At 40.2% G+C, this 25809-nt stretch overlaps 1 protein-coding gene across 1 annotated transcript in view; it reads left to right on the forward strand.

Annotated features, from left to right (window-relative positions):
- Nucleotides 1-8619, forward strand: part of XPO4 (exportin 4) — an 85285-nt gene extending 76666 nt beyond the window's left edge. Inside the window, exons 21-23 of the mRNA XM_061628581.1 lie at nucleotides 3277-3394; nucleotides 4581-4673; nucleotides 5240-8619. Coding sequence (XP_061484565.1) covers nucleotides 3277-3394; nucleotides 4581-4673; nucleotides 5240-5437 — 409 coding nt within the window. The 3' untranslated portion in view covers nucleotides 5438-8619. The remainder of the gene's footprint in view (nucleotides 1-3276; nucleotides 3395-4580; nucleotides 4674-5239) is intronic.
- Nucleotides 8620-25809: the final 17190 nt, after the last annotated feature.

The raw sequence follows: 25809 nt of genomic DNA on the forward strand, positions 1-25809 counted from the left end.
TTTTTGCTTTTACGTGTGATGAATTGTGGTAGCCTATGGCTTTGAACAATATTATTTATTATTATTATTTATTTAATTTATTAGTCGCCCATCTGGCTGGTTGTCCAGCCACTCTGGGCGACGTACAAGATAAAACAATACATTAAAACATTAAAATTTAAAACCATAACAGTAAGAAACCTAACCCACCCCAAAAGCCTGCCTGAAGAGCCAGGTCTTCAAGGCCTGACGGAAGCTCATCATAGAAGGGGCATGGCGGAGATCATTTGGGAGAGAGTTCCACAGGGTAGGGGCCACTATTGAAAAAGCCCTCTCTCTAGTCCTCACCAGTCTAGCTGTTTTAACCGGTGGGATCGAGAGAAGGTCTTCTGAGGCTGATCTTGTTGAGCGGCATCCCTGACGATGCTGGAGGCGCTCCTTCAGATAGACTGGGCTAAAACCGTGTAGGGTTTTAAAGGTCAAAACCAACACCTTGAATTGGGCCCGGTAAACAACCGGTAGCCAGTGCAACTCCTTCAGCACTGGAGTGATGTGATCTTGCCGGCAGCTGCCTTTAATCAGATGAGCCGCCGCATTCTGTACCAGTTGCAGCTTCCGGACCGTTTTCAAGGGTAACCCCACGTAGAGCGCATTACAGTAGTGTAGGCGAGAGGTGACCAGGGCATGTACTACCGGTGGGAGCAGATGGTTGGGAAGGTAGGGGCGCAGCCTCCGTATCAGATGGAGTTGATACAGCGCCGCCCGGCTCACAGCCGAGACTTGAGCCTCCATGGTCAGCTGGGAGTCAAGAATGACCCCCAGGCTGTGGACCTGGTCTTTCAGGGGCAAACGTACCCCATTGAGCACCAGGTCCACATCCCCCAGCCTTCCCTTGTCTCCCACAAACAGTACCTCGGTTTTGTCAGGGTTCAGCTTCAGCTTATTCCTTCCCATCCAGCCACTCACCGACTCCAGGCACTTGGACAGGGTTTCTACAGCCAACCTCGGTGAAGATTTAAATGAGAGATAGAGCTGCGTGTCATCCGCATACTGATGACATTGCAGCCCAAATCTCCTGATGATTGCCCCCAGCGGCTTTATATAGATGTTGAACAGCATCGAGGAGAGGATGGAACCCTGTGGCACCCCACAAGTGAGAGGCCAAGGATCCAAAACCTCATCCTCCAATGCCACTCTTTGGTACCTACCAGAGAGGAAGGAATGGAACCACTGCAATACAGTGCCCCCCATGCTTAACCTCTTCAGGCGGTCCAGGAGGATAACGTGGTCAACAGTATCGAAAGCCGCTGAGAGATCAAGGAGGACAAGGAAGGTGCATTTGCCCCTATCCCACGCCCTCCTCATATCATCTACCAAGGCGACCAAGGCTGTTTCAGTCCCATGTCCAGGCCTGAAGCCCGATTGAAATGGATCCAGATAAAGATACATTTCATTTCAATTACTAATCAATTGAATACAACCCTCAGTCCTGTTAGCGGCCATTCTGTCCAAGGCGATCCAATGCAAATTTTCATTCTGTGTGTGTGCAAGAGAAACAAAGAAAGAAAGATTTGTTCCCTGATATGAAATGTCCTATTTATGTCCCAAACTAGAATGCTGGAGAGGAAGGTTTTAGCCTAGTCATTTCCCTGACATGCTACTTTTCTAGGTGCATTTACTCCCCCCCCCCCATTTAAGAATATAAGAAGAGCCCTGCCGGACCAGGCCAAAAACACAATTTTCTCACTAGTGGCCAGCCAGATGCCTATGGGAAGCCCCCATGCAGGACCTGAGTGCAACAGTGCTCTTCTCACTTGTGATTCCCAGTAACTGGTATTCAGAGGCATAGTGCCTCTGGCGGGGGACATTTGGAATATTCAAACATGTGTTTTCTACTGCTTGACATGAAAAGCATCCAAGTGGATTGTGTCTTAATTTCTTGGGAAGGAAGGAAACCACCTAAATCAGGTAGCCAGCATGGTGCCTTCCAGATATTTCAGACTATGATTCCCATCATCCCTGGCTATTGGTCATGCTGGCTGGGGATGATGCAAGTTGGAATCTACAGCATCTGAAGGGTGCCACATTGGTTACCCCTGACCTAAATTGTCTTCCTATTCCCTCCTGCTTCATTTTCCTGCATTTGCTCAGAAGAAGTTCATTTCTCCTCTCCTTCACTCTGTTTAGCTCAGATCTCTTTCCCTTCCAACTTCTTTCCACTCTACTGCATACAGGACACTCCACTATGGAGCTGTGCCTCTGTCCACCAGTGTACCCATATCTGAAAGAACATGTCCACAAAACATTTCAGGTTAGATATTCACGCCTCTGCAGAGAAGCCGGGTACATCCACATCACTAAGAAGCCATCTAAATCCTCCCTGCATAGTAAGAGCTCTTGCATATACTACTTGGATGCTTCCCATACTGAATAGGCAAATGGAACATTGGTTATTTACCAGGAAGATTCCTTCGTATTCTGCAGGCAGAAGCATTCAAGACCACACGCTCAGGTTAGTTGCCCACAGTCACATATCTGTTGGTCTTGGACCACACTGCCACCTTCACAGCTTCTGTCCACATGTCGGGTTGTTGCTCAAGCTCTTCCTCCTCTATAGTTTTTTATTCTCTGTACCAATTTATTTAAAATTGGCTCTGTTACAAGCCAGACCATGAAACAGAACTGAGAAGCAGCCAGCAGAGAGGAGGACAGCAAAATAATTTAGGTCACATAGTTCATTCCCTTTTCCAAGCAAGTAGGAGGAGTCATAACCCACTTGGATGAATCCACATGCCAAGCAAGAAGGAACATTCATAGGTAAGTAACCAAAGTTCCAATCTCTCTCTCTCTCTCACATACACACCCCTACCTTGTGTGCTTGTCACTGCCATGGTCCATTTCAGCAACTGATTGTGTGAGCTCTAAACTCTCTCTTTGCTTTCTTTAATTTTACCTGAGTTGAAAAGGGAGAGAAATAAGAATCCTTTTCTGGAAACATTTTGTTGGGTTGGATCCAGGTTTAATCATTTTTAGAGTGAACCCATTCAAATCTGGGGGACTTATGTTAGTCATCACTAATTTGTCCAGTTGATTTCATTGGGTTTACTTTAAGCTTGACTAGGTCTAGACTCAACCCATAGGGGACAAGGCATCACATTTCAACAACTTTCTCTATTGTAGTCTTATTTATTATAGCAAAGTGGCAAGTTATAAGATCTAATTGTTAATGCTTTCCTGATGGCACCGTCCTACTTCCAATGGCAAACACGTTTTAATTCCTTGACTTTGAATAATCAGAATGAGTTCAGATGTTTGCCAGCTCTGCTTAGAAGCTCTGACACCGCTAGCGGAGCAGTGTGCAAAAGCACAGGAGACAGACTCATCCCTCTTTTTAGCAACAAGGCACTTTCTTAAGGTAAGAGAGCGTGTTCTGAGTCTTACTGTCTTATGTGTTGCAATCCTGGACCTATTCATTGTCTTTCTTTAGTGCTCCTAATAAACCTTAGGCATTTTAATAAAGAAAAGATTCTGTGGAAGCATATATCCCTGTTCTGAATCAGAGAGAGGATCTTTGCTTGGATCCAAAAAACCATGAGTGAAAGAAGAAAATGCATTAGTGCTGTTCCTTAAACTCTTGTGCTATCAGTACATTCCTTGCAGAGCACTGTCTCTGCATCAGAGGCTATATTGCAGTATAAAAAATGGTGAACGAAGAGAATACAAGGTGTCGTGTATAGTGAGCCACAATAGGTTCTTGACAATGAGCTTGTGAAAGTTTAAATGCGAGCAATGCACAAAAGTTGGATTTGGGGTCCCTTGTCTCACACAGCACTCCTCTGCTAAGTCATCAATAGCCCTTCCATGAATCGAAGATGCTTTCTGTTAAAAGAAGGGCATCTGTGGATCCAGCCCCAATAAGAAAGACCATGTCCAATAACAATGGCTATAAAAACAAAGCTTGTTTTTCAAATGTTTTCTATAAGTATTAGCAGTATTGGTCACTGGGTCTCAAGAGGAGGGATCTGCGATAGTGTTACATGAAAAAGAATGTGCAGAAAACTGTCTAAGTGCTGAGGCTAAGAGAATGGACTGAAGACCAGGAAGTCCTCAAGTACAAATCTCATAGTCATGAACACAGCAGATGAACTTGGGCTCTCTGCCTTAGTGCTTATACTCGCACACCTGCTCTCTCTCTCTCTCTCTCTCTCTCTTATATAACAATTATTGGGAATGCTTGTGAAGTACTATCACTATATAATGTTCATTGTTATCTTCTGATATTTAATATATATTAATTTTTACACCCAAAGAATAAAATGATCATATCTCTTCAAGAAGCCTATTGTAAACCTTTCTGGGATAGATGGACAAAGGGCAGAATAAAAATGTTTAAAATTAATTGTTACTTAAGTTCAATGAGTACATAGGAGCTCATTTCAATGACTCCACCCCCTCCATAGATCTGTATGTGATTTAAATTGACTCTCTCATGGCAGTCTTGAATAGTTATGAACTCTCTGATTTCTGTACTGCAAGTTCTCATTTTCAGCTTTGAACATTATTAAGTGATTATTAAGTGATTTCACTTTCTTGTAATTTAGATGGTTTTTGATATGCTGGTACTGCAGAAGCACAATACAGAGATGACGGCTGCGGCAGGTGAAGCTTTTTACACGTTAGTATGTTTGCATCAGGTATGACCTTTTATTTTTATTACCATCCTCACTTGCAAGTGTGATAATTTTCAAAATGTTCGATAGCTTACCCCAGAAGACAGGTTGCCTCTAGGAAGTTAACAATAAATAATTTCAAATGTTTTATTGATTTACACTAGCAATGTTCAGCACATATCTCTATGCAGAATAATTATAGTAATGGATAGGGAGCTTTAATGCCTGTGCAAGCAAGAGGTAAGAGGTAGGTGCCAGTTCTTTCTTCCAGTGTCAGTCCCTTGTGTCTCAAGGAATGTCTTTCTTGGTGGCTAAGAGGCTAAAGAGCCCTCACGTGTGTGTGAAAGTCAGCCACATCTTACCCAAAGCCTGGAACTCATCTGGTGGGCTGAGAGAATCCCCACTCCCTCAGCATTAGAGCATCTTCCCTCCCCATCCCAGATCTTCAGAACTTACTGTGAGTGGATGTCATGTGAAACTAAGGTGTGTGTGAAATCCTTAGAAATGCACTATATAAATGCTCATTCTTATTAATGACAACATTATGATTTTGTGGTTCTGTTATGTAATGGAGTCTCTGTTCTTCACAGGCTGAATATTCCGAATTAGTTGAAACATTATTATCAAGTCAACAAGATCCCATAATTTATCAGAGGTTAGCAGATGCCTTCAACAAGCTTACTGCAAGCAGCACTCCGCCTACGCTGGACCGTAAGCAGAAGATGGCCTTCCTCAAAAGTTTAGAAGACTTTATGTCAAATGTCGGTGGTCTCCTCTGTGTAAAATAAACACCAGAACTGTATGCCTAACTTAGACCCTTTCTGCAAAATGCACTGAAAAATGCTGAAAGCTGACTTAATCTTAATGCCTGTTTCTGGGTTTTTCGCAGCCATCTAAGATTTTAGAGAGCCTGGAAGTTTTGATATAGTGCAGTGGAATAGGAGATGTCAACTCTAAAATCAGCTTCTGCTAATGTGTGTTAGCCACAGTGTGTCATACCTTTTTATGTTGTACAGAATAAACAGAAAAACTGAAATCTTAAAAAAAAAGAATTCCACAAGTGCATACAGATGTGGGCACAGTCAAAACAAGAACCAGTGCCTTGTCCCAAATGGCCTCAAATAGTGACGATTCAAATTCCTCAAACATTTTGTTGTTGCTATAAACCCTTTTAGTGTGTGATTTAGACACATACAAAACTGTAAACAATTTTAAGCTTTATTTTTTTCCACTCTGAAAACTCTGTGTAATTCAGTGAAGAAGAACACCAAATGATATTTTTTAACGTGGATTTAGTTTTTTCGTTTTTGTTTCGTTTTTTTACATCAACCTGGCGTTGCATGTTTATGTAATACAAGTTTCTACATTATATGCTGCTGCCCTAAAGTTCAAAAAGAAGAAAGGTGTATATTTTTGTTTTCCCTGAAATGAACTTTAGGAACTGTAGCCATTTCATTGCCTTAATTTAAAACAAATTTAAAAAATAAAGCTGATGAAAGTTAGGTGAGAAATCTAAGGCAAGTTTGGGTCTTCAGAACTGTTTTAGAATGTTGGCATTAAGCCGCCGTGTACTTGTTTGCAGCCCTCCTGTGTTGAGAGTATTATGTCAGTGTGAGTGTAAAGAGAAGTTCGTGTAATTTTACTTTCAATATCTGTTGATTCATGCCCAGGTCATACACAACTGCAGTGTATTCTAGACTGAACTATTTGCTGAAGCAATAATGTTTCAAAAGGTGTAAATTATTAATTTCTACAAACTATTTTTTATGTTGGGGCATTAAATTCAGTGGCTAGACTCTATGTGAGTGTTAAACTCTAGCCAAAGGCCATGAATGTTTGATCTCAAGATTCAGAATACTGAACTGTGGTCTGACGTCTTGCCACCACTGTCAGATGCCACAGTGCTGTCTTCTGCTGCTCTGATCCCATTCATATAATGTGTTGGCACTTTAAAAAATGTGAGATTACCTTTATGGTTTCATCCTGCACCCACCAAATAGGAGGTTGCCATGGGAACAAAGTGGCAGGAACTCAAGTATATGGAAGCAGGGAATTTTTGAATAGTTACAAGCCAAACTAAACGAATGCGAATGCATATGCTGCTGGTTAAAATGAACCATTTTTGATGAAGGAAGGGGGTAATCTCCAAGGCCTTGTGCTTCATCCTCTGCAAGAGTTTTCCTATTGGATATTTCCAAGTAGTAATTTTTACATTTTATATGGGGATGTATAAAACACTTGCCTCTGTATAGCATCATGTTTGCAATTCTGTGCCATCCTTGAGTTGTTCATTTCAAAATTTAATCACACTACCTGGTGTATGTGTGTGTGTACACACACACACACACACACACACACACACACACACGCACGCACACACACACTGTGGAATGTTATAAGGGTCCAAAACATAACTTCTTTAATTCCTTCTTGGAAAGCCATGAACTCAAAAATCAAGAGAGGGATATGTTACTATTTCTGCAAAAATCTTTTTATAAAATGAAGACTGGCAGGAGCAAGTTGTTTCCTTGAATAAGATAAGATCCAAACGACTCATTAGAGTAAGGCTCAGTTGAGATGTTCCTACCAAACCATAGCTTTGACTTCAGGAACATGCCTTGAACTCAAGCATTCCTTGCAAGCTCAGATTCCCTCCTATTTTACTAGTCTGCAGTATTCTGTAGTGACAACAAATGATTCTTACATAATTTTCCTCCAAACTAAAAACCAGTTGTTTGAGCATGGAGTACATTTCCAACAGCCAGACCATGGTTTGGCCATGACATCTGAACTGAACCTGAGTCTCTTCCTTTTCAGTTAATATTGTTTCGTCTGTTTCTAAGGTAGTGTTAATGTTGTTTGTAGAATGAGGAAATTTCTTTGGTTCCTGTTTGTTTAAAAAATAAGTTCCTGTGGCTCCAACAAAGCCATTCTCACTCTTAATTATGATAAATTGTAATTTGGTCATTTAAATAATTTGACAACTTTGGAAATTCTTAAAATAACGGCTTTCAAAATGTCACCCATTGCGTTGAAGGCAACTGTGTAGCCTATGTTTCACTGACGGCAAGTATGTAGCAGTTTGGATATAACTGAGTTGAGTTTCTCAGTTACTGTGTATAACTGTTCTAGTTTATATAACTAGTGTTTAAAATTGGTGCCACATGTACCTCTAATTTCTGGATATGCGAGATAAGATTATTATCTCTAGAAACATTGAAATTAAGCGGGTTTGCAAGAATCCTTTTAAACTAAAATACTAGCAAGGCAATAGTGAATCTTGCCCAAGAATTCTACCTTCCTGGCTGGCTTGGGGAAGAGTTTGCCAAACACTGCTGCTGTGCAACCTCCATTTGTTTTCAGGGGATATGTCCTGGGCTTCTGTGCATGTAAATGCAAAATGAATGGACCTTGTGTGCAACAATGCTTGGTGGACTGGTTCTAAAATTAAGAGTTGTCAAGGATTATTTGTAATTTTAAACTTTTTTCCTCATTTTAAATGTATGCTATATTAAAGGGACACTGTCCAGTACATTTTTACCTGAAATTTTGTAACTGTTAGTAATATCTAAGAAGGCTGACTATCTTTCCTGTTTTTTGTATTTTTTTAAAAGTATAAATAACATTCAATCTTGTTTTTCCCCATTCAACTTGTATCCAGATGTCAAAATATGTTTCTCCAGCTTCTGAATGTTAGCATTTTAACAATTTCAGAGATCTATAGTAGCTCTGGAAACCCGATTTGGTGCATATGCACCTTCACCGCACTGGAGAGCTCTTTATTACTTGACTATGTCCATGTCTTTAAAAGAAAGCAATCTTTAATGAGATATTATGTACTTCTATTAGTGGGGGCACAAACAAAGCTCATGGAAGTCAATAAAAAACAATAATGCATTTCAGTTGGCTGTTAAGCCATGTGACATTTTTTGAGAAGTTGGTTCATTAACATAACAGCACTTTGTTTTGGCACACAGTGAGAAATTATAGAAAATACTTCTTTAAAAAAATTATTTTGGGATCTGTTGTGAAAGCCACAATTGTATAATTCTAACATATACATCAAATGTGGTGCTTTGATACAGTAAAAAGCTTCCATAGGATGTCCTGACTATAAGCATGGCATTCCTGCTCCCCACGTGGTTAAAGTCATGCTTTCCAAAACATTAATTACTTCTGGGAATAGCTTTCTGAAGTGCAGTGATTCTACCCAACTAATTGCTAGATTGTTCAAGGCTTATAAATCTGGCTTACACACTTTAATATGCAGAGTAGGTTACTCTACATATTAAACTGTGTAAGCCAGATTTGTATGCCTCAAACAATCTAGACACAAGAGCATGGGGAAGTTAATTTGATATCATCATGGGAATCAATGAAACTGTTAACACATTTATAATTAATATAATCTTGAGGACTGAAAAGAATGCTGCAGGGAAAAGGTCAGGAATTTTAATTTGGACTTGCATCCGGTTGTTGCAGAGTTCTTTGTATCTAAAATGTGTTAAAGTATGGATAGATATTTAATGGTCTTAACGTACAACTCAGCTTTGTTGTTATGTACCTTCAAGTCGATTATGACTTATGGTGACCCTATGAATCGGTGACCTCCAGTAGCATCTGTCATGAACCACCCTGTTCAGATCTGTGGCTTCCTTTATGGAATCAATCCATCTCTTGTTTGGTCTTCCTTTTTTTCTACTCCCTTTTGTTTTTCCCAGTATTCTTGTCTTTTCTAGTGAATCATGTCTTCTTATTATGTGTCCAAAGTATGATAACCTCAGTTTCATCATTTTAGCTTCTAGTGACAGTTCTGGTTTAATTTGTTCTAACACCCAATTATTGGTCTTTTTCGCGGTCCATGGTATGCGCAAAGCTGTTCTCCAACACCACATTTCAAATGAGTGGATTTTTCTCTTATCCACTTTTTTCACTGTCCAACTTTCACATCCATACATAGAGATTGGAAATACCATGGTCTGAATGATCCTGACTTTAGTGTTCAGTGATATATCTTTGCACTTGAGGACCTTTTCTAGTTCTCTCATAGCTGCCCTCCCCAGTTCTAGCCTTCTTCTGATTTCTTGACTATTGTCCTGCTTTTGTGCTTTCCTCTTTAACTTTCATCAGCATTCGTTTCAAATCATTACTGGTTTCTGCTAGTAGTATGGTATCGATTACATATCTTAAATTATTGATATTTCTCCCTCCAATTTTCACACCATCTTGATCCAATCCTGCTGTCCATATGATATGTTCTGCGTATAGATTAAACAAATAGGGTGATAAAATACACCCCTGTCTCACACCCTTTCCGATGGGGGAACCAAACGGTTTCTCCATATTCTGTCCTTACAGTAGCCTCTTGTCCAAAGTATAGGTTGCGCATCAGGACAATCAGATGCTGTGGCACCCCCATTTCTTTTAAAGCATTCCACAGTTTTCCATGATTTACACAGTCAAAGGCTTTGCTGTAATCTATAAAATACAGGGTGATTTTCTTCTGAAAATTATCCAACATATTCCATTCCATTATCCAACGTATGTTTGTGATATGATCTCTGGTGCCCCTTCCCTTTCTAAATCCAGCTTGGACGTCTGGCATTTCTCGCTTCATATATGGTAAAAGCCTATGTTGTAGAATCTTGAGCGTTACTTTACTTGCATGGGATATTAAGGCAATAGTTCGATAATTACTGCATTCCCTGGGATCCACTTTCTTTGGAATTGGGATGTATATTGAATGCTTCCAGTCTGTGGGTCATTGTCTAGTTTTCCATATTTCTTGACAAATTTTAATTAAAAATTTGGACAAATTCAGTCTCAGTAGCTTGTAGCAACTCTATTGGTATGCCATCTGTTCCTGGTGATTTGTTTCTTCCAAGTATTTTAACAGCAGCTTTCACCTCACATTCTAAAATTTCTGGTTCTTCATCATACGGTTCCTCCACGAATGAGTCTGTCATCCTGGCATCTCTTTTATAAAGTTCTTCAGTGTATTGCTTCCATCTTCCTTTTATTTCATCTTGGTCAGTCAGTGTGTTCCCCTGTTGATTATTCAACATCCCTACTCTTGGTTTAAATTTCCCTTTCATTTCTCTAATCTTTTGGAACAGGGCTCTTGTTCTACCCTTTTTGTTGTCCTCTTCTATTTCTATACAGTAACTATTGTAATAGTTCTCTTTGTCCCTACGTACTTGTCGCTGTATTGTTGCATTTAGGGTTCTGACTGTGTTTCTATCTCCTCTTGCTTTTGCTTTCCTTCTCTCTTTAACCATTTTAAGAGTTTCCTCAGTTATCCATTGAGGTCTTTCTCTCTTTTTAACTACAGGTATTGTCTTTTTGCATTCTTCCCTGATAATGTCTCTGACTTCACTCCACAGTTCTTTTGGTTCCCGGTCAACTAAGTTTAAAGCCTCAAACCTGTTCCATATTTGAACTTTATATTCTTCTGGGATGTTATCTAAATTGTATTTTGGCATTATGATTGCTTTGTTCTTCTTTAGCTTTACTCTGATTTTCGATACAACCAGTTCATGATCTGTACCGCAGTCTGCTCCTGGTCTTGTTTTCACGGAAAGTATGGAACTTCTCCATCGTCTGCTACCAATTATATAATCAATTTGATTCCTATATTGACCATTTGGTGATGTCCACATGTACAGTTGTCTTTTTGGTTGCTCAAAAAATGTGTTCACAAGAAACAAATTACTGGCTTCACAGAATTCAATAAGTCTCCTGCTTCATTTCTGTCTCCTAAACCCCATTTCCCCACAATTCCTAGTTCTTCTCTGTTCCCTACTTTTGCATTCCAGTCCCCCATGATTATCAGGACATCTCGTTTTGGTGTGTGATCAAATTCTTTCTATACTTTTGTGTAAAATCTCTCCAATTCCTCTTCTTCTGCGTTTGCCATTGGAGTGTAGACTTGGATGATGGTTATGTTAATAGGTTTCCCATTTAATCTCATTGATGTCACTCGTTCAGACCTTGCGTTGTAGCTCCTAATTGCTTTAGCTACATCACTTCTCACTATTAAAGCAACCCCATTTCTTAATTTCTCATTTCCTGCATAAAATATTTTATAGTTGCCTTATTGAAAATGTCCCATTCCCGTCCATTTTAATTCACTCACACCAAGTATTGTAATGTTGATATGTTCCATTTCTTGCTTGACAATTTCTAACTTTCCGTGGTTCATGCTTCTCACGTTTCATGTTCCTATTGTGTGCGTCGTACCTCCAGACTCTCCTTTCGCATCTGTGCGCATCAGCCTCTGGGCTTCCTTTCAGCTTTGACCCAGCTGTGTCATTAGTCACAGCACTACTCGTGCTTCCCCAGTAGCTCGTTCAGTGCCTTCTGACCTGAGGGTCTCATCTTCCAGCACTATCTCTTGTTGCATTTTGGATACTCTGCTCATAGGGTTTTTGTGGTAAGAGGTATTCAGAGGTGGTCTACCATTGCCTTCCTCTGAGTTTGGATGCATCTTAGTCTGGTGTCTCAGCTTTGACCATTCTGCCATGGGTGCCTCCGCTAGGAGCCTAGCCTCTTAGTCTAGACTCCTGATGGCATTGCTCTCAGCTTCTTCAGTACTCTCAAACCCCCTCACCACGTTAAGGTGTGCATCCTAGCTGGGGACAGCACAGCTAAAAATCTGGAAATTGTAATCTAAACTCAGATTTCTTTTTATGTTACACCTTTTGTCAGAATTTATGAGCACAAATTCTTGTTCAAGTAAAATACAGTGGGAAGTTTTAAGTGAGTATACACTTCAGTTAAAAAATCCTAAATTAAAATAGCAGCACTTTTGCCCTCAATGACCTTCAGTGAAGAGAAGGTTGGTCTTCCGGCACACAGAGATACTAGAGATAACACTTGTCAAGCTATTATAAATTAGTAAGTTGTAAAGTGCTTAGAATCCAGCTAGGGATGCTTACATAACATCTACTGTTTGACAGTTAATTGACAACAGTGGAAATGGAAATACAGTGCCTTGAAAAAGTAATCAGACTCCTGACCAAAGCTCTCATATTTCTGAATTAGAAATGGTACAATGTAATTTCATTCTGTATGATATTTTGAAACACTGAAACTCAAAATCAATTATTGTAAGGTGACATTGGGTTTACGTTGGGAAATGTTTGTAAGAAACATAAAAAACTGAAATACGTTGCTTGCATAAGTATTCAATCCCTCACATTAATATTTGGTAGAGCCAGCTTTCACTGCAATAACAGCTTTTAAGTCTTTTGGGATAGGTATGTACCAGCTTTGCACAGTGTCGGAGGGATTTTGGCCCATTCTTCTTGGCAGATTCGCTCCAGGTCATTCAGGTTGGTTGGACGTCGCTTGTGGACCGCAATTTTCAAATAGGGCCACAGATTCTCAACGGGATTGAGATCAGGACTTTGACTGAGCCATTGTAGGACGTTCACCTTTTTGTTCTTGAGCCACTCCAGTGTTGCTCTGGCCTTGTGCTTGGGATCCTTGTCCTGCTGAAAAGTGAAATTCCTCTCAAGCCTGAGTTTTTTTGTGGACTGAAGCATGTTCTCTTGCAGTATTTCCCTGCATTTTGCTGCATCCATTCTTCCTTCAATTTTAACAAGATGTTGAGTCCCTGCTGATGAAAAGCATCCCTACAGCATGATGCTGCCACCACCACACTTAACTGTAAGGATGGTGTGTCTTGAGGCATGGGCAGTGTTAGGTTTGCTCCACACATAGCGCTTTGAGTTTTGGCCAAAAAGCTCTAACTTAGTCTCATCTGACCACAAAACCTTTTCCTACATGGCAGCTGGGGCACTGTCATGCTTTCTGTCAAACTCCAGACATGCTTTCAGATAGTACTTTTTGAGTAACAGCTTCTTTCTTGCCACCCTCCCATACAGGCCAGTATTATGCAGAACTCTTGATGTGGTTGACTGGTGCACCATTATTCCACTCCCAGACACTGAACTCTGTAGCTCCTTCAGAGTGATTGTTGGCCGCTCTGTGGCTTCTCTCACAAGTCTCCTTGTTTAAGTGCTGCGTTTTGAGGGATGGCCTTTTCTTGGCAGTGCCTGGGTGGTGTGAAGCAGCTTCCACTTCCAGATTATTGATCCAACTGTCTCACTGGAATATCCAAACACTTGGATATTAGTTTATATCCTTTTCCTAATCTATGTATTTGTATTATATTATCTCTCACTTCTGCACAATGCTCTTTGGTCTTCATTTTCCTTCAGATCCACAGCCTGACCAATGATGCTTCAACAGTGGGGGTTTTATCCTGACAATGTGAGAGCAACTTTAATGGTTCACAGGTGGAGGCCAATGGTAAAATAATTCTGCCCTCGATAGGACAATTCCTTTCATCTGTGTAAACACAGCACGGGTTGAATACTTATGCAAGCAACATGTTCCAGTTTTTTATGTTTCTTACAAACATTTCCCAACATAAATCCAATGTCACCTTACAATAGCTGATTTTGAGTTTCAGTGTTTCAAAATAAAATATATAGAACGAAATTGCAATATACCATTTGTAATTCAGTAATATGAGAGCATTGGTCAGGAGTCTGATTACTTTTGCAAGGCACTATAAATCCCTGTGATCACAGAAGCGTACAGCAAAGCCATTAGCAGTGATTATTGTACACTAATTGTCCATATTTGTATAATAATACTAAAATTGGAAGTAGTAGTATGGTAGATTTTCCCAGTCTTGCAATAGGACAAAATTAAGTATACTATTTAATTTGGGGGTAGGCTGGGTTATTATATGAACCACCTCTATACCAGAAATTTATTGTGTGTGCAAAAGAACCTCACAGACGAAGCAAATAGAAATCATCTGGAAATTATTGGTAACTCACAGAAACTTGCTTCTCCTGAATGAGCCTGTTGGAAAAGTATGCATTTTGTTGAGTTGGTAACTGATAGTTGTAGAGTTATCTTGTGGGGTTGTCTCTGTAACCTGAGATTCAACTTCACTTAAATGCTTATTTTGAGAAGTCCTCGGTGTTCTTTCTGGACTCTCATGCTATGCAAACTTTTGCAAATACGCAAAATCATTTTTTCATGATGCAAAACAGGCTTTAATGACATAATTTTGAATTTCTATAAAATGTGTCATTAAGGCTGCAATTCCATACCACTTTCCCAGGAGTGATCCCCACTGAATTCAGTGGGGTTTTTTTCTGCGTAGATATGTAAAGTATTGCACTGTATATGTTATACCTTCAAATATACTCGGCATAAGACTGTTGTAGAATCTGAAATCTTTTCAGGTTTCAGCCTGGTCTGAACAAAACAAAAAATGGAATGACAGTGCTGAAATTGCATAAGGGTTCCCAAATCCTATTGCATATAAGAGTAAATTGAATATCCCATGATAGAGAGTAAGATGACATTTGGAAGCCATTGGCTATGTGATGTAATCGCCTGATAAGCCAGAAGACTTATCTTATCTTAGGTAGTCCTTATGTAACAACTTCTTTGTGTTCTTGCTTTTTTCACTATAATCTCCCTTGCTCTGAATTCTGAAAAATGGGTTTCCCATTGTTTTTATTCAAGATAAATGTATAATAGCAAATTCTGAACTGAGGTTTGGGGTTAACCAGCATTCTGCTTCTATGCCACTAGAATCCAAGTAGATTCTGGACCACCTGTTCTTGGTAATGCATTAAAAGAGCATTTAATATTGGGGGGAGACTGGTTGTCTGAAGTTAATAAGTTGCAATTTATATTGCAAAATGCCATCACCTTCCTAAGACTTCAGATGATATTTTGTCATTTGTTTTCCTGTCTATTGCAAAGTCAGTTATAGGAGCCAGAAAACATATTCATCTTGGACAACTAAAATGTATCTTGGACAACTAAAACTCAAATTACTAATGCTGGCATTTGACTGAATGATAGTTCCTATTTCAGAAATACTTCTTTTCAGAGCTGAACATCGTCACCTAAAGACCTTGATTTACCAATCACTGCTTTTTCTCCTCTGCTCATTCCAATGTTTTCTGCTTCATACTTTGATTGCATTTTTATCTTACTAGTTAATGAAGAATTGTTGCTGTCAGTTATAAAACAACCTGCCTTATTTAAAAAAGGAATTATCTCTAGAACAGTATTGGGGGGGAGGGGAAACTCAGTATTTTAATGCTGGCTGGATAGCTGGATAGTCTGAACTTTGGTTTAATTGACAGTGGGTCTTTTAGAAAGCAGCACAGCGACATTCTTAATTACATTTGAAACCTGCCCATAAATAGAGCACCATAATCTTTGTCCTTCAATATGTGTGGTTCAGTATTTGGGTTTGAGATTTTTTTTTTTACTCTAGTCAAATGTTTTGTTGCAGAATTCTGGGAATATAGATTGCAACTTTTTTCTTATTACACCTGATACTTGCTTCTACATGAATGTTTGACTCTCTGAGCTTTTCAACTCTAAAGTGCACTGTATTGCCTTTTACCAAAAAGTGGGATTATGTAACAGGCTTAATATGTCTTCTATCTGTGCTGAACTAAGGGGTGATTGCTGCTAGCGAGACTACAGGACAAATATTTTTATCCGATTCTTTCAGCAAACTTGCTTGAGTGTTTCATAGTGAGTCAAAATCACCACTGCAAAAAAGCTGAAAATCAACCTCCAATGTTTGTCATGCCTGCTCTATTTTAAGTATTGTTTACGATCCATTTTTCTTGGTGTGCTCCATTACTTTCAGACAGCATTTTGCTACTTTGAACTGTTGCATTTACTAGAACATCTTAGGAAGATCTCTTCTCATAAGATCAACACTTGCTTCAGTGAATGCTTATACTCTTCTACCATCTTAAGGAAAGACTGTTCTGCTGAAGTACTCTTGGACTGCCTTCAGGCTTTTATGCACTTTTGTGATTTTACGGCCGTTGAAATGAATTGTCTTGCAAATATTTTGATAAATGCATATGTATTAAAAACAAACAAAACCTAATTGCCTCAGGAAAGCAAGTTACAATAGATACCTGTCTCTTATTTTAATGGAAATATATATTCATTTATATTATTTAAAATAGCCAGATCATGTTTAGAGGCCAGAATTGTAACTTTAAAAAAACACCCAAAACACCAGTGATTACTAGTTTAACCTGAAAAAGCAAACCCTTGTTCACTTAAAAAATTTTTTTTTCATAATGTTAATTTCTCTTTTTGGATCCTTCCATCCTTCCTTTCAGAATGGAACATCAGAACAAAAAATAAGCAAGTCATAGGTGTGTACAGGAAATCCATTTCTCTTGGGAAATCTCTTGCTGTACAAATGGTTTTGCTATTGAATTCATTTTTTTCAGCTTCTAATTTTACTGGTTTTGCTAAAATACATCTTTTTTTCCTTTTTGCATCTTGTGAAAGCAGTCTGACTATTGCAAAGTTATGGAAAAGGAGGCTATTTTGCCAATTCTACATTTTGATATATGTCATAGTGGAACTAGGGACAATTTAGAGAAAGACAGCTATTTGAACCTTCTTGGAACAATTATGTTCTTTATATGGGAATCTTTAATTGGTTGGTTCTTCATATGCAGCAGTATCTTTAGCCACTCCCAAACATTTGCTTTCTCAGGAAATTGCACTGATCATATGGATGACCAATATGTTCGACAAGCATGATGCCTACAGTCCAGACAACTGTACAAAACTGGCATGAGAGAACATGGCTGTCATTCAAAACTAGCAAAGTTACTTCCCAAACTCTGAAATTTCCAGTGCTGCTTCTATAAAATAGTACTCCTAACGTCTGGATTAGGTGGTATTGTTGCTGGAGAAATGCCCTAAATTATGCATTGGTTACCCGAGCCACACACGCTTTAAAATGTGTATCTGTTTTCATAACAGCTGTTGAAGCAGAGCCACATATGCTCTGGGGTGGGGAACTGAACTGATGCTATTAGATCCCAAACTGAGTGCAGTTAATACTTGTAATAAAAATAATGGAAATGAATGCTACAAACTAAACAGAAGGTGCATGGAATTATAACCTACTGATGGGCAGAATAGATACAACAAAGATAGTGCAGTAGATGAATTCTATTTCATTGCAGTGGTGTATTTTGAAGGTGAGATTTTACTTACTAATATTTTTGTCTGTCAGTCATTATACAACTACTTTGTGGTTTCTGTTGCCACACTTCTGTGGTTTAAAAACATGAGGTATGATTGGAGAAGAATAGTTACTAAAACGTCTCTGCAGTCCAGACTGAACAAAACTCATCAAAGTATCACCAGGGAAGAGTTTGTGTGTCTGTACAGCCCATACCAAAGCATTTGTGAAACAGAGGAATTTCAAAAGCTGTTTGTAATACTGGCCAGTTTGTTTGCAGTTCATTTGGGGGGAGGGGTCTTTCCACAGTGTGTAGCCAAGGTATTTGAATAGACTATTCGGTTGGAATGTAAGGACTGTACGCATATGAAGAATGTGGAAAACCGAGAGAGGTATACATATGAACTGATGTAAATATTGGAGACCATTTTCAGTTTGATAATTCTCGCTTCCAAGTGTAATTAGATCAACATAAGAATTTTTGAAGGGAAGCCTGCTCAGTTTTTTTTTCCAAAAGGAAACCACTTACTTTGCCTCTTTTCAAAACTTCACAATGGCCATCCAAAGTTTTCATATTCCAGCAGCATTCTGTACCCATACAACATTTGAGAGGTAAGCCTCATGTAGCACACTGCAGACTAAATGGGGAATAATTGTGTAGCGAGCAATGCTTGCTTAAAACTCTGGGATCCAAAAGGGAAAGCTGAATAAATTTTTCTTGCATATCATCCCTGCATTGCATCATCTAGTCTACATTTCTGTGTGATGCTTCATCCACTTTCGTGGATCTCTGATTCTCTTCTTAGCCCCAAATAAAAAGTGCAAAAGCTATAACAGCCTCTGCTGGCAGAAGGAAAAAAATCTGGGGAGGCACAGAAAGGGAAGACTGCATTTGGGAGGAGTGTGAACTAAGTCATAAGTTCTGTAAGAGAAATAACTGTTTCATACTAGCACATCCTCTCCAAAACAATTTCTCTGAAGAAAGTACTACTGATTTTTATTAACTTTCAAGGACATGTGCTTAGAACTTGTATCCATGATTATGATAATGATGTGCCTTGTTCAGGTGCTATACAAAGACCTTAAAACCTATGTTAACAAGGTAAGAGCTGTCACAAAAAAGTAGAGGGGGATAGGAAATCGAGCAAATTGAGATACTAATTTTCCATAAAATTACATTAAAAGTTTAACAATCGAATATTGGGAAGGAAAGCTAAATGGGAGCTGATCTCTGCTGAACTGAAGGAGTTGGCTATACTGTAGCATCTCCCTTTTTAAATCTGAATATCCAGCTTGCGATTGTTAAAATTTGTATGTGAAAAATACCTTCATAAAACTACAGGGGTCCAACAGTGGTGGGGGGGGTAGCATGCACATGCGTTTCTTGCCAGTGCCCCTCCCTTCTGTCAGCCCCTGTCATAGCTGCACAGAACAAAACAATTATAGATCTGGTTGTTTAAATTATATGTGTAGACAAAACTAGCAAATACTACGGAGAACTTTTAAACCAAGTACAGTGATCCTACTAGCAATAAATCTTAAATCCGCTGAGGAAAATTAAATGTTGGTGTGTAATGTGATAAGCCCTTTTTGGCAGGAAGTGGAGGTGATCCTCAGGTGGGTTACTGCTAGCATTTGCTCTACCAGGCCAGGACTATACAGTTCCTATAATGTCTCTCTCTCTAAGGGCAAGAGCCCCTCCCTATGTTCCAGGATGTATCACAGCACCAAGATTGGAGGGAAAGTATATTAAGATACACAAGTTTTGTCTGACCAACAACCCCCATAGGCTCTTAGCCAGGAAACAACCTAGTTCCAAAAACATTACAAGAATAAAAAACTAGTAAGAGAACAGCTCCTACCCAGACCAAAAGACACTACTAGAAGCAAGACTACAGTGTTTCACTTTCCACCGGCAGTGAAAAAAAAATGACTGGATGGGCAGGATTCTTTCCATGCCTGAAGAAAATGAACTTGCTACAAGAAGAGCCAACATTTCATTTTCCTGCAGCGGAAGAAAGGGGGAGGTCCTCTGATGGGACGCTCAATACCTGTCCCATTATGGGTCAGGAACTTGCCATGGCAGCTCTCTCAACTGAGACTTCTTTCTGGAGCACCCTCCTGCTGAATGTTGCTTTGGCTAAGGCCAAGGTGTCCAATCTATAGTGCCTGGTAAAGAAGGAAATAGGCCCGGGTAGCCACCCTACAGCTACAAGCCAGAAAGTTATAAATCCTGAATACAGCTGAGGTAGAGGTGGAGTGAGCAGTATCACCCCCAGTCCAGAGCTTGGAAAAGTTACTTTTTTTGAACTACAGCTCCCACCAGCCCCAGCCAGCATGGCCACTGGATTGGGCTGCTGGGAGTTGTAGTTCAAAAAAAGTAACTTCCAAGGTCTGTCCCAGACACAGCAACAGCAAACACCTCATAGCAATACATGCTTTGATTCGGTATGCCAGTGTGGTTGTAAACACCTCCTTCTCCATGATGTTGGGGTGTAAAGGGACACACAGGTAATTGGATACCCTAAAATTCTTGTCAGATAAATTTTGATGTCCCTTCAAACAACTAGTTTGTGCCATTGTTTCCTGATAGCTTTCAGGTAAGGGGGAAAATGATGGTAAAACGACCTCTTGAGCCCTGTGGAACATGGAATTGGGGGGGGGGGAGAGAGAGAGAAGAGTCCATAGTTATTTCTTACATTTACACCCTGCCTTTCTTTTCATCATAGAAACCCAAGGAGCCATGCATTTAGTCCTGAGTGTATAGTGGAGTTGCAAATTCAGAAGGGCCGAGTCCCTTCATGAAAGTCATGCCACACTCCCTCACAGTCCCACAGCACCCCTTTTCCATTTTCCCTCAACTCCCTTGCTCTCCGTGTCATCTGTACGTCCACTCCACTACAACAGAACCCCCCCCCGGAGCCAATCAGCATGAAAGGCTCCTACTGGGAGGAAGGATGGGATATAAATGTAATGAATAAATAAATAATAAAGGAGAAGCTGTGTGTTAGCTACTGAGAAGAGCCTTCTCCGTGGCTGACTCAGCTTTCACTCTGATTGGCTCATAGATAGGGGCGTGGCTGGAAGCCTACTCCTAAAAAAGCAATGGGTCTATGACCCCCTGCAACCTGCACATGAGTCAACAGAGCCCTGATCCTTCCTAGCTGAGAGGGTCCCAAACTCAGACATTCTATGTGCGCAAGTTAATTGCCACTATAAAAAGAATCTTCCAACTCAAAAACTTTAGATTGCAAGGGCTCAAAAGGAGGACATGTCAGGGCCTTCAAAACCTTATGGAGGTCCAAAGGAGGGAACCTATGGGCGGTTGGTAGTTTCAGGTTTAATGCCAGGTTCTTCTGAGCCAATGTGGCACTATTAGGATAAACGTTGCTCTCTCTATATGAACCTTCCTCTGGCCAGCACTGTTGTGGGTGGGAAGGCATACAGCAGATCTGGAGGCCATGCCAACAAGGCATCCATGACCTCAGATTCCATAATCCAGAACCTGGATAAGAAGCAGCTCACCTTGTAGTTGTTTTGGGATGCAAAGAGATCAATGGTCAAACCTTGTCATGATCTGTTTGATTTCACAGAAACATAGAATAGTAGAGTTGGAAGGGCCCTACAAGGCCATCAAGTCCAACCCCCTGCTCAATACAGGAAACCAAGCCAAAGCATTCCCGACAGATGGCTGTCCAGCTGCCTCTTGAATGCCCCCAGTGTCGGAGAGCCCACTACTTCTCTAGGTAATTGGTTCCATTGTCGTATGGCTCTAACAGTTAAGACGTTTTTCCTGATGTTCAGTCAAAATGGCTTCCTGCAACTTGAGCCCATTATTCCGTGTCCTACATTCTGGGACGATCGAGAAGAGATCCTGGCCCTCCTCTGTGTGACAACCTATCATGTACTTGAAGAGTGCTATCATATCTCCCTTCAGTCTTCTCTTCTCCAGGCTAAACATGCCCAGTTCTTTCAGTCTCTCCTCATAGGGCTTTGTTTCCAGTCCCCTGATCATCCTTGTTGCCCTCCTCTGAACCTGTTCCAGTTTGTCTGTATCCTTCTTGAAGTGTGGAGACCAGAACTGGATGCAGTACTCAAGATGAGGCCTAACCAGTGCTGAATAGAGGGGAACTAATACTACATGCGATTTGGAAACTACTGTTAATGCAGCCTAATATAGCATTTGCCTTTTTTGCAGCCACATCACACTGTTGGCTCATATTCAGCTTGTGATCAACGACAATTCCAAGATCTTTGTCACATGTAGTATTGCTGAGCAGCGGCGTCACTAGCCAGGTGCACGGAGTGCGGACCGCACCAGGATGACACCATGACAGGGGGGTTTCACCCAGAGTAGGGTTGCCATATTGCCCGATTAGCCGGGTTTTACCCAGATTCTTTGCATGCCACCCGGCTCCCATTTAGCCCCTTAGCTGGCTTGGATTCTCAGCTTTCATTTTAAAAAAATTAAGTTTCTAGGTGGTCCGGTTCTTGAGATATACATAAAAATGTCAGACCCCCCGTTAAATCTTTTTTTAAACTACTGTATAGCACTTCGTAGCTTTAACCCCGCCCATTCAGGATTGCAGCCAATCAGTGAAGTGTTTGGTTGACCTGTGGCAGTGTCTAGTAAACCTCATTGCAAGGCCAGAAAATGGTGGTTCCCCCCCCCCGTTTATCTGAAAATCTCATAAATTGGGTAAGTATATACATTTCAGTTTTTTCCCCTCTTATGTGTAGGAGTCAGATCCTGGGCAGTGTTTTGTAAACCTTCCCAATACTTGCTTTTGTGGGGGTAAAAGCATTGCTAATCCCATATGTCTAGAGTAAATCCCATTGAATTCAATAGGATTTACTTTTGAGTAGACATGGTTATGAATGTGCTGAAAATCAATGGGACTTTGGAGTGAATGTAAAAAAGAATTGTGTTTGTGTTCTCTTTCTGCCCCCCCCCAGTCCTATTTTAAAGCAAGTAGGCAGGGCTTACTTAGGTATTACAGTTTTTATTCTGTAGGAAACTAATACTGATTTTTTAAAAAACTAATACTGATTTTTCTGCAATGACCAACTGGTTTGACAATAAACTATTATATGGGCTGTATGTATTTATACATCTGCAGTGTGTGTGTGTGTGTGTGTGTGTGTGTGTGTGTGTGTGTGTGTAGTCTTTCCAACAACCCTGTGAGGTAGGGTTGGAAACCAAGGCAGCTCACAACAAGAAATAAAGCCATTTAAAATCCAATAACCATAAAAACAAGTATAAACAGTTGCAAAACAGCATAAAGTGGCATGATTCAGAATTTTGGGTTGTGTGAATGAAGTTGCTTATCACTTGAGGTTGCAGTTCTGTCCCTGTTTGAGTAAGTTCCACTGACTGAATACACTGGGACTTGCTTCTGAATAAATAAACCTAGGATTGCACTATAAATATCTTTACAGTTTGTGTAAATAATAAATATATTTGATAGTCATGCTTATATAAATATTTCTTCATTTATCATATTTTTGGTTTTTGGTTAGGAATCCTGACTGGTTGTGAGATGCTTAGTTTTCTGCCTTACTCATAGGAATCTTGTTGTGGTTGGTATGGTATTACATTTAGGAAAGTGTTACTGCCTTCTGTGTTTTTTTTTCCTATTTGCATTTCACTTATCTTTAACCTCACTCCGTTACAGCCATAGAAGCAACAGCAGCATATGCAAGATAATTAACTCCCATTAGTGATAAGAGCAAGAACTTATAATTATTATTTTAATTAAAACAAGAGGCTTATGAGTACTTTGAAGAGGACCAGATATTTATTTTCTTTCTGAGCCCAGGACTGGGTCTTTCATGATGCCCGGGGGGGGGGGAGGGAGCAAGAGAGTAGTCGATAAGACAGACATCCTGGCATTGGTAATCTAATTAGCAAGGTATGTGTGGGGTTGTTGCACACTTCCAGGCCTAGTTTCATTTTGAGTATGGAGGTGGAACCTGTGTAGATGTGGTTGATCAAAGGGAGAAGAAATTTTGAGTTAAGCAAAGCTCTGCTTTTATAAAACCTAAGAAACATACAGATACTTTGAATGTCTGAGTGCCTGCACCAGTGGAATACTGGAGGAACTTGTAAAGCTTGCTGCAACAGTATTTAGAACTGAGCATGTGGTGTGAAAGACTCCTTTTCCTAACATTTGGCTTGTTTTTCTCCACCCACCACATCTCTGAAATATATCGTATATGTAATGATTAACCATACTGCTACCCTGACTTACTTTATGTTTGTTGCTATTTTGTGTTTTTATTATGTTTTTATATTGATTGTGCATTTTTATTGTTTTTATTATATTTGTAAGCTGTCCTGAGCTCCGTTTTTAACAGCAGAAGGGCAGAATATAAATCCTCTTAATCAATCAATCAACACTCCATAGTGTTGGAAACTAGAGTCTAGGCATTTAAGGCTGAAAATGTTTTTTTAAAAAAAGATTTCTCACATCTTTCTCCAGTTTTTGGTGGTAATTCCTAGGCACAAAAACAAAACAACTGGACAATCCAAATATTAATATGCAAATATTTTGCATAATATGCAAATTAGCCTGCCCGGATTTGTGGAACTGGAATATGGCAACCCTAACCCAGAGCTGCCCCGCCCCTAGGCACCCTAGGTCTGGTATGGGAGGAGGTCCATGGGGGGTGACACCATGAGTTACCACACCGGGTGACACCAACCCTAGTGACGCCACTGTTGCTGAGCCAAGTATCCCTCATCTTATAACTGTGCATTTGGTTTCTTTTTCCTAGGTGTAGAACTTCGCATTTATCCCTGTTGAATTTCATTCTGTTGTTTTCAGCCCAATGCTCCAGCCTATCAAGGTCCCTTTGAAGTTTGTTTCTGTCTTCCACAGTATTAGCTGTGCCCCCCAATTTTGTATCATCTGAAAATTTGATAGGCATGCTCTGTACCTCCTCATCCAAGTCGTTAATAAAAATGTTGAAGAGCACTGGACCCAGGACTGAGCCCTGTGGTACCCCACTCGTTACTTCTGCCCAGTTTAAGAAGGAACTATTGATAAGCACTCTTCTAGTACAATTCTGGAGCCAACAGTGGATCCAGCTGATAGTTGTTCCATCCAGCCCACATTTAGCTAGCTTGCTAATCAGAATATCATGGGGCACTTTGTCAAAAGCTTTGCTGAAGTCAAGATATATTATGTCCACAGCATTCCCACAGTCTACAGACTTTTTAATATAGCAAATCCATTCTTACATTCTTGGGATGGGATAGCAGCAGCCTGATTAATTTCAATGGCCCTAAATGTGGGCTTTTAAGAGGAAGTGTGTGTGGAAGTGCTGGGAATAATTCATCAAAGTTTGTAAGAAACAATGCTAGCTGCCTTACACGGCCTTTAAAATTGGAGATTTCTTACTCGTCATCTATAAAAAGACATCAGTAAGAACATTCCTATCACAGTATCTGGCCACTGAACAGAGATGCTTACACGTTCCAAATACAAACCAAGACCATGAAATGTAAGAGGCAGAGACACTTCTATGTGAACACAGTGACTAATTACAACAGCTCTAAGTCACACAATCTCATTAGATGTCTTACACCAATTTATAAGGTGGAACTGAGAGAGAAAACCTTTCTCAGAACTAAGGGTTCAGTCCTAAACTCACTCACCTGAGAGCAAGCCCCACTGAACTCAATGGGACTTACTTCCAAGTAAACCATAGGATTGTGCTGCAAGTCCCAAAGAAACCTCTCAGTCTGTAAAGCGACTCAAGCCTTCCTCTTTTTCTTTTCTCTTTTTTTTTTCTGTAACAGATGATTTATTTGAAATTTGTTAAAAACATGGGTGTAGTTGTCCAGGGGCAGTTGGGGGGTAGTAGACCCATTGTTTATTGGGGAACTGGGTCCCTATGTCTGAGCCAATCAGAGGGAAAAGAGATGAGCCAGCCATTGAGAAGACTGACTCCTAAGCAGGTCTGTTGTAGTGGGAGCGTGGACTCAAGGGACTGCAGCGAGAGCAAGGGAGAGGAGGGGAAGTGGAAAGGGGACGTGGCTGCGAGGGGTGTGGCATGACTCTCGTGAAGGGATCGTGCACTTCTGAATCTGCCCCTACA

This window comes from Rhineura floridana, chromosome 5, assembly GCF_030035675.1.
Source record: "Rhineura floridana isolate rRhiFlo1 chromosome 5, rRhiFlo1.hap2, whole genome shotgun sequence".
Lineage (NCBI taxonomy): Eukaryota > Metazoa > Chordata > Lepidosauria > Squamata > Rhineuridae > Rhineura > Rhineura floridana.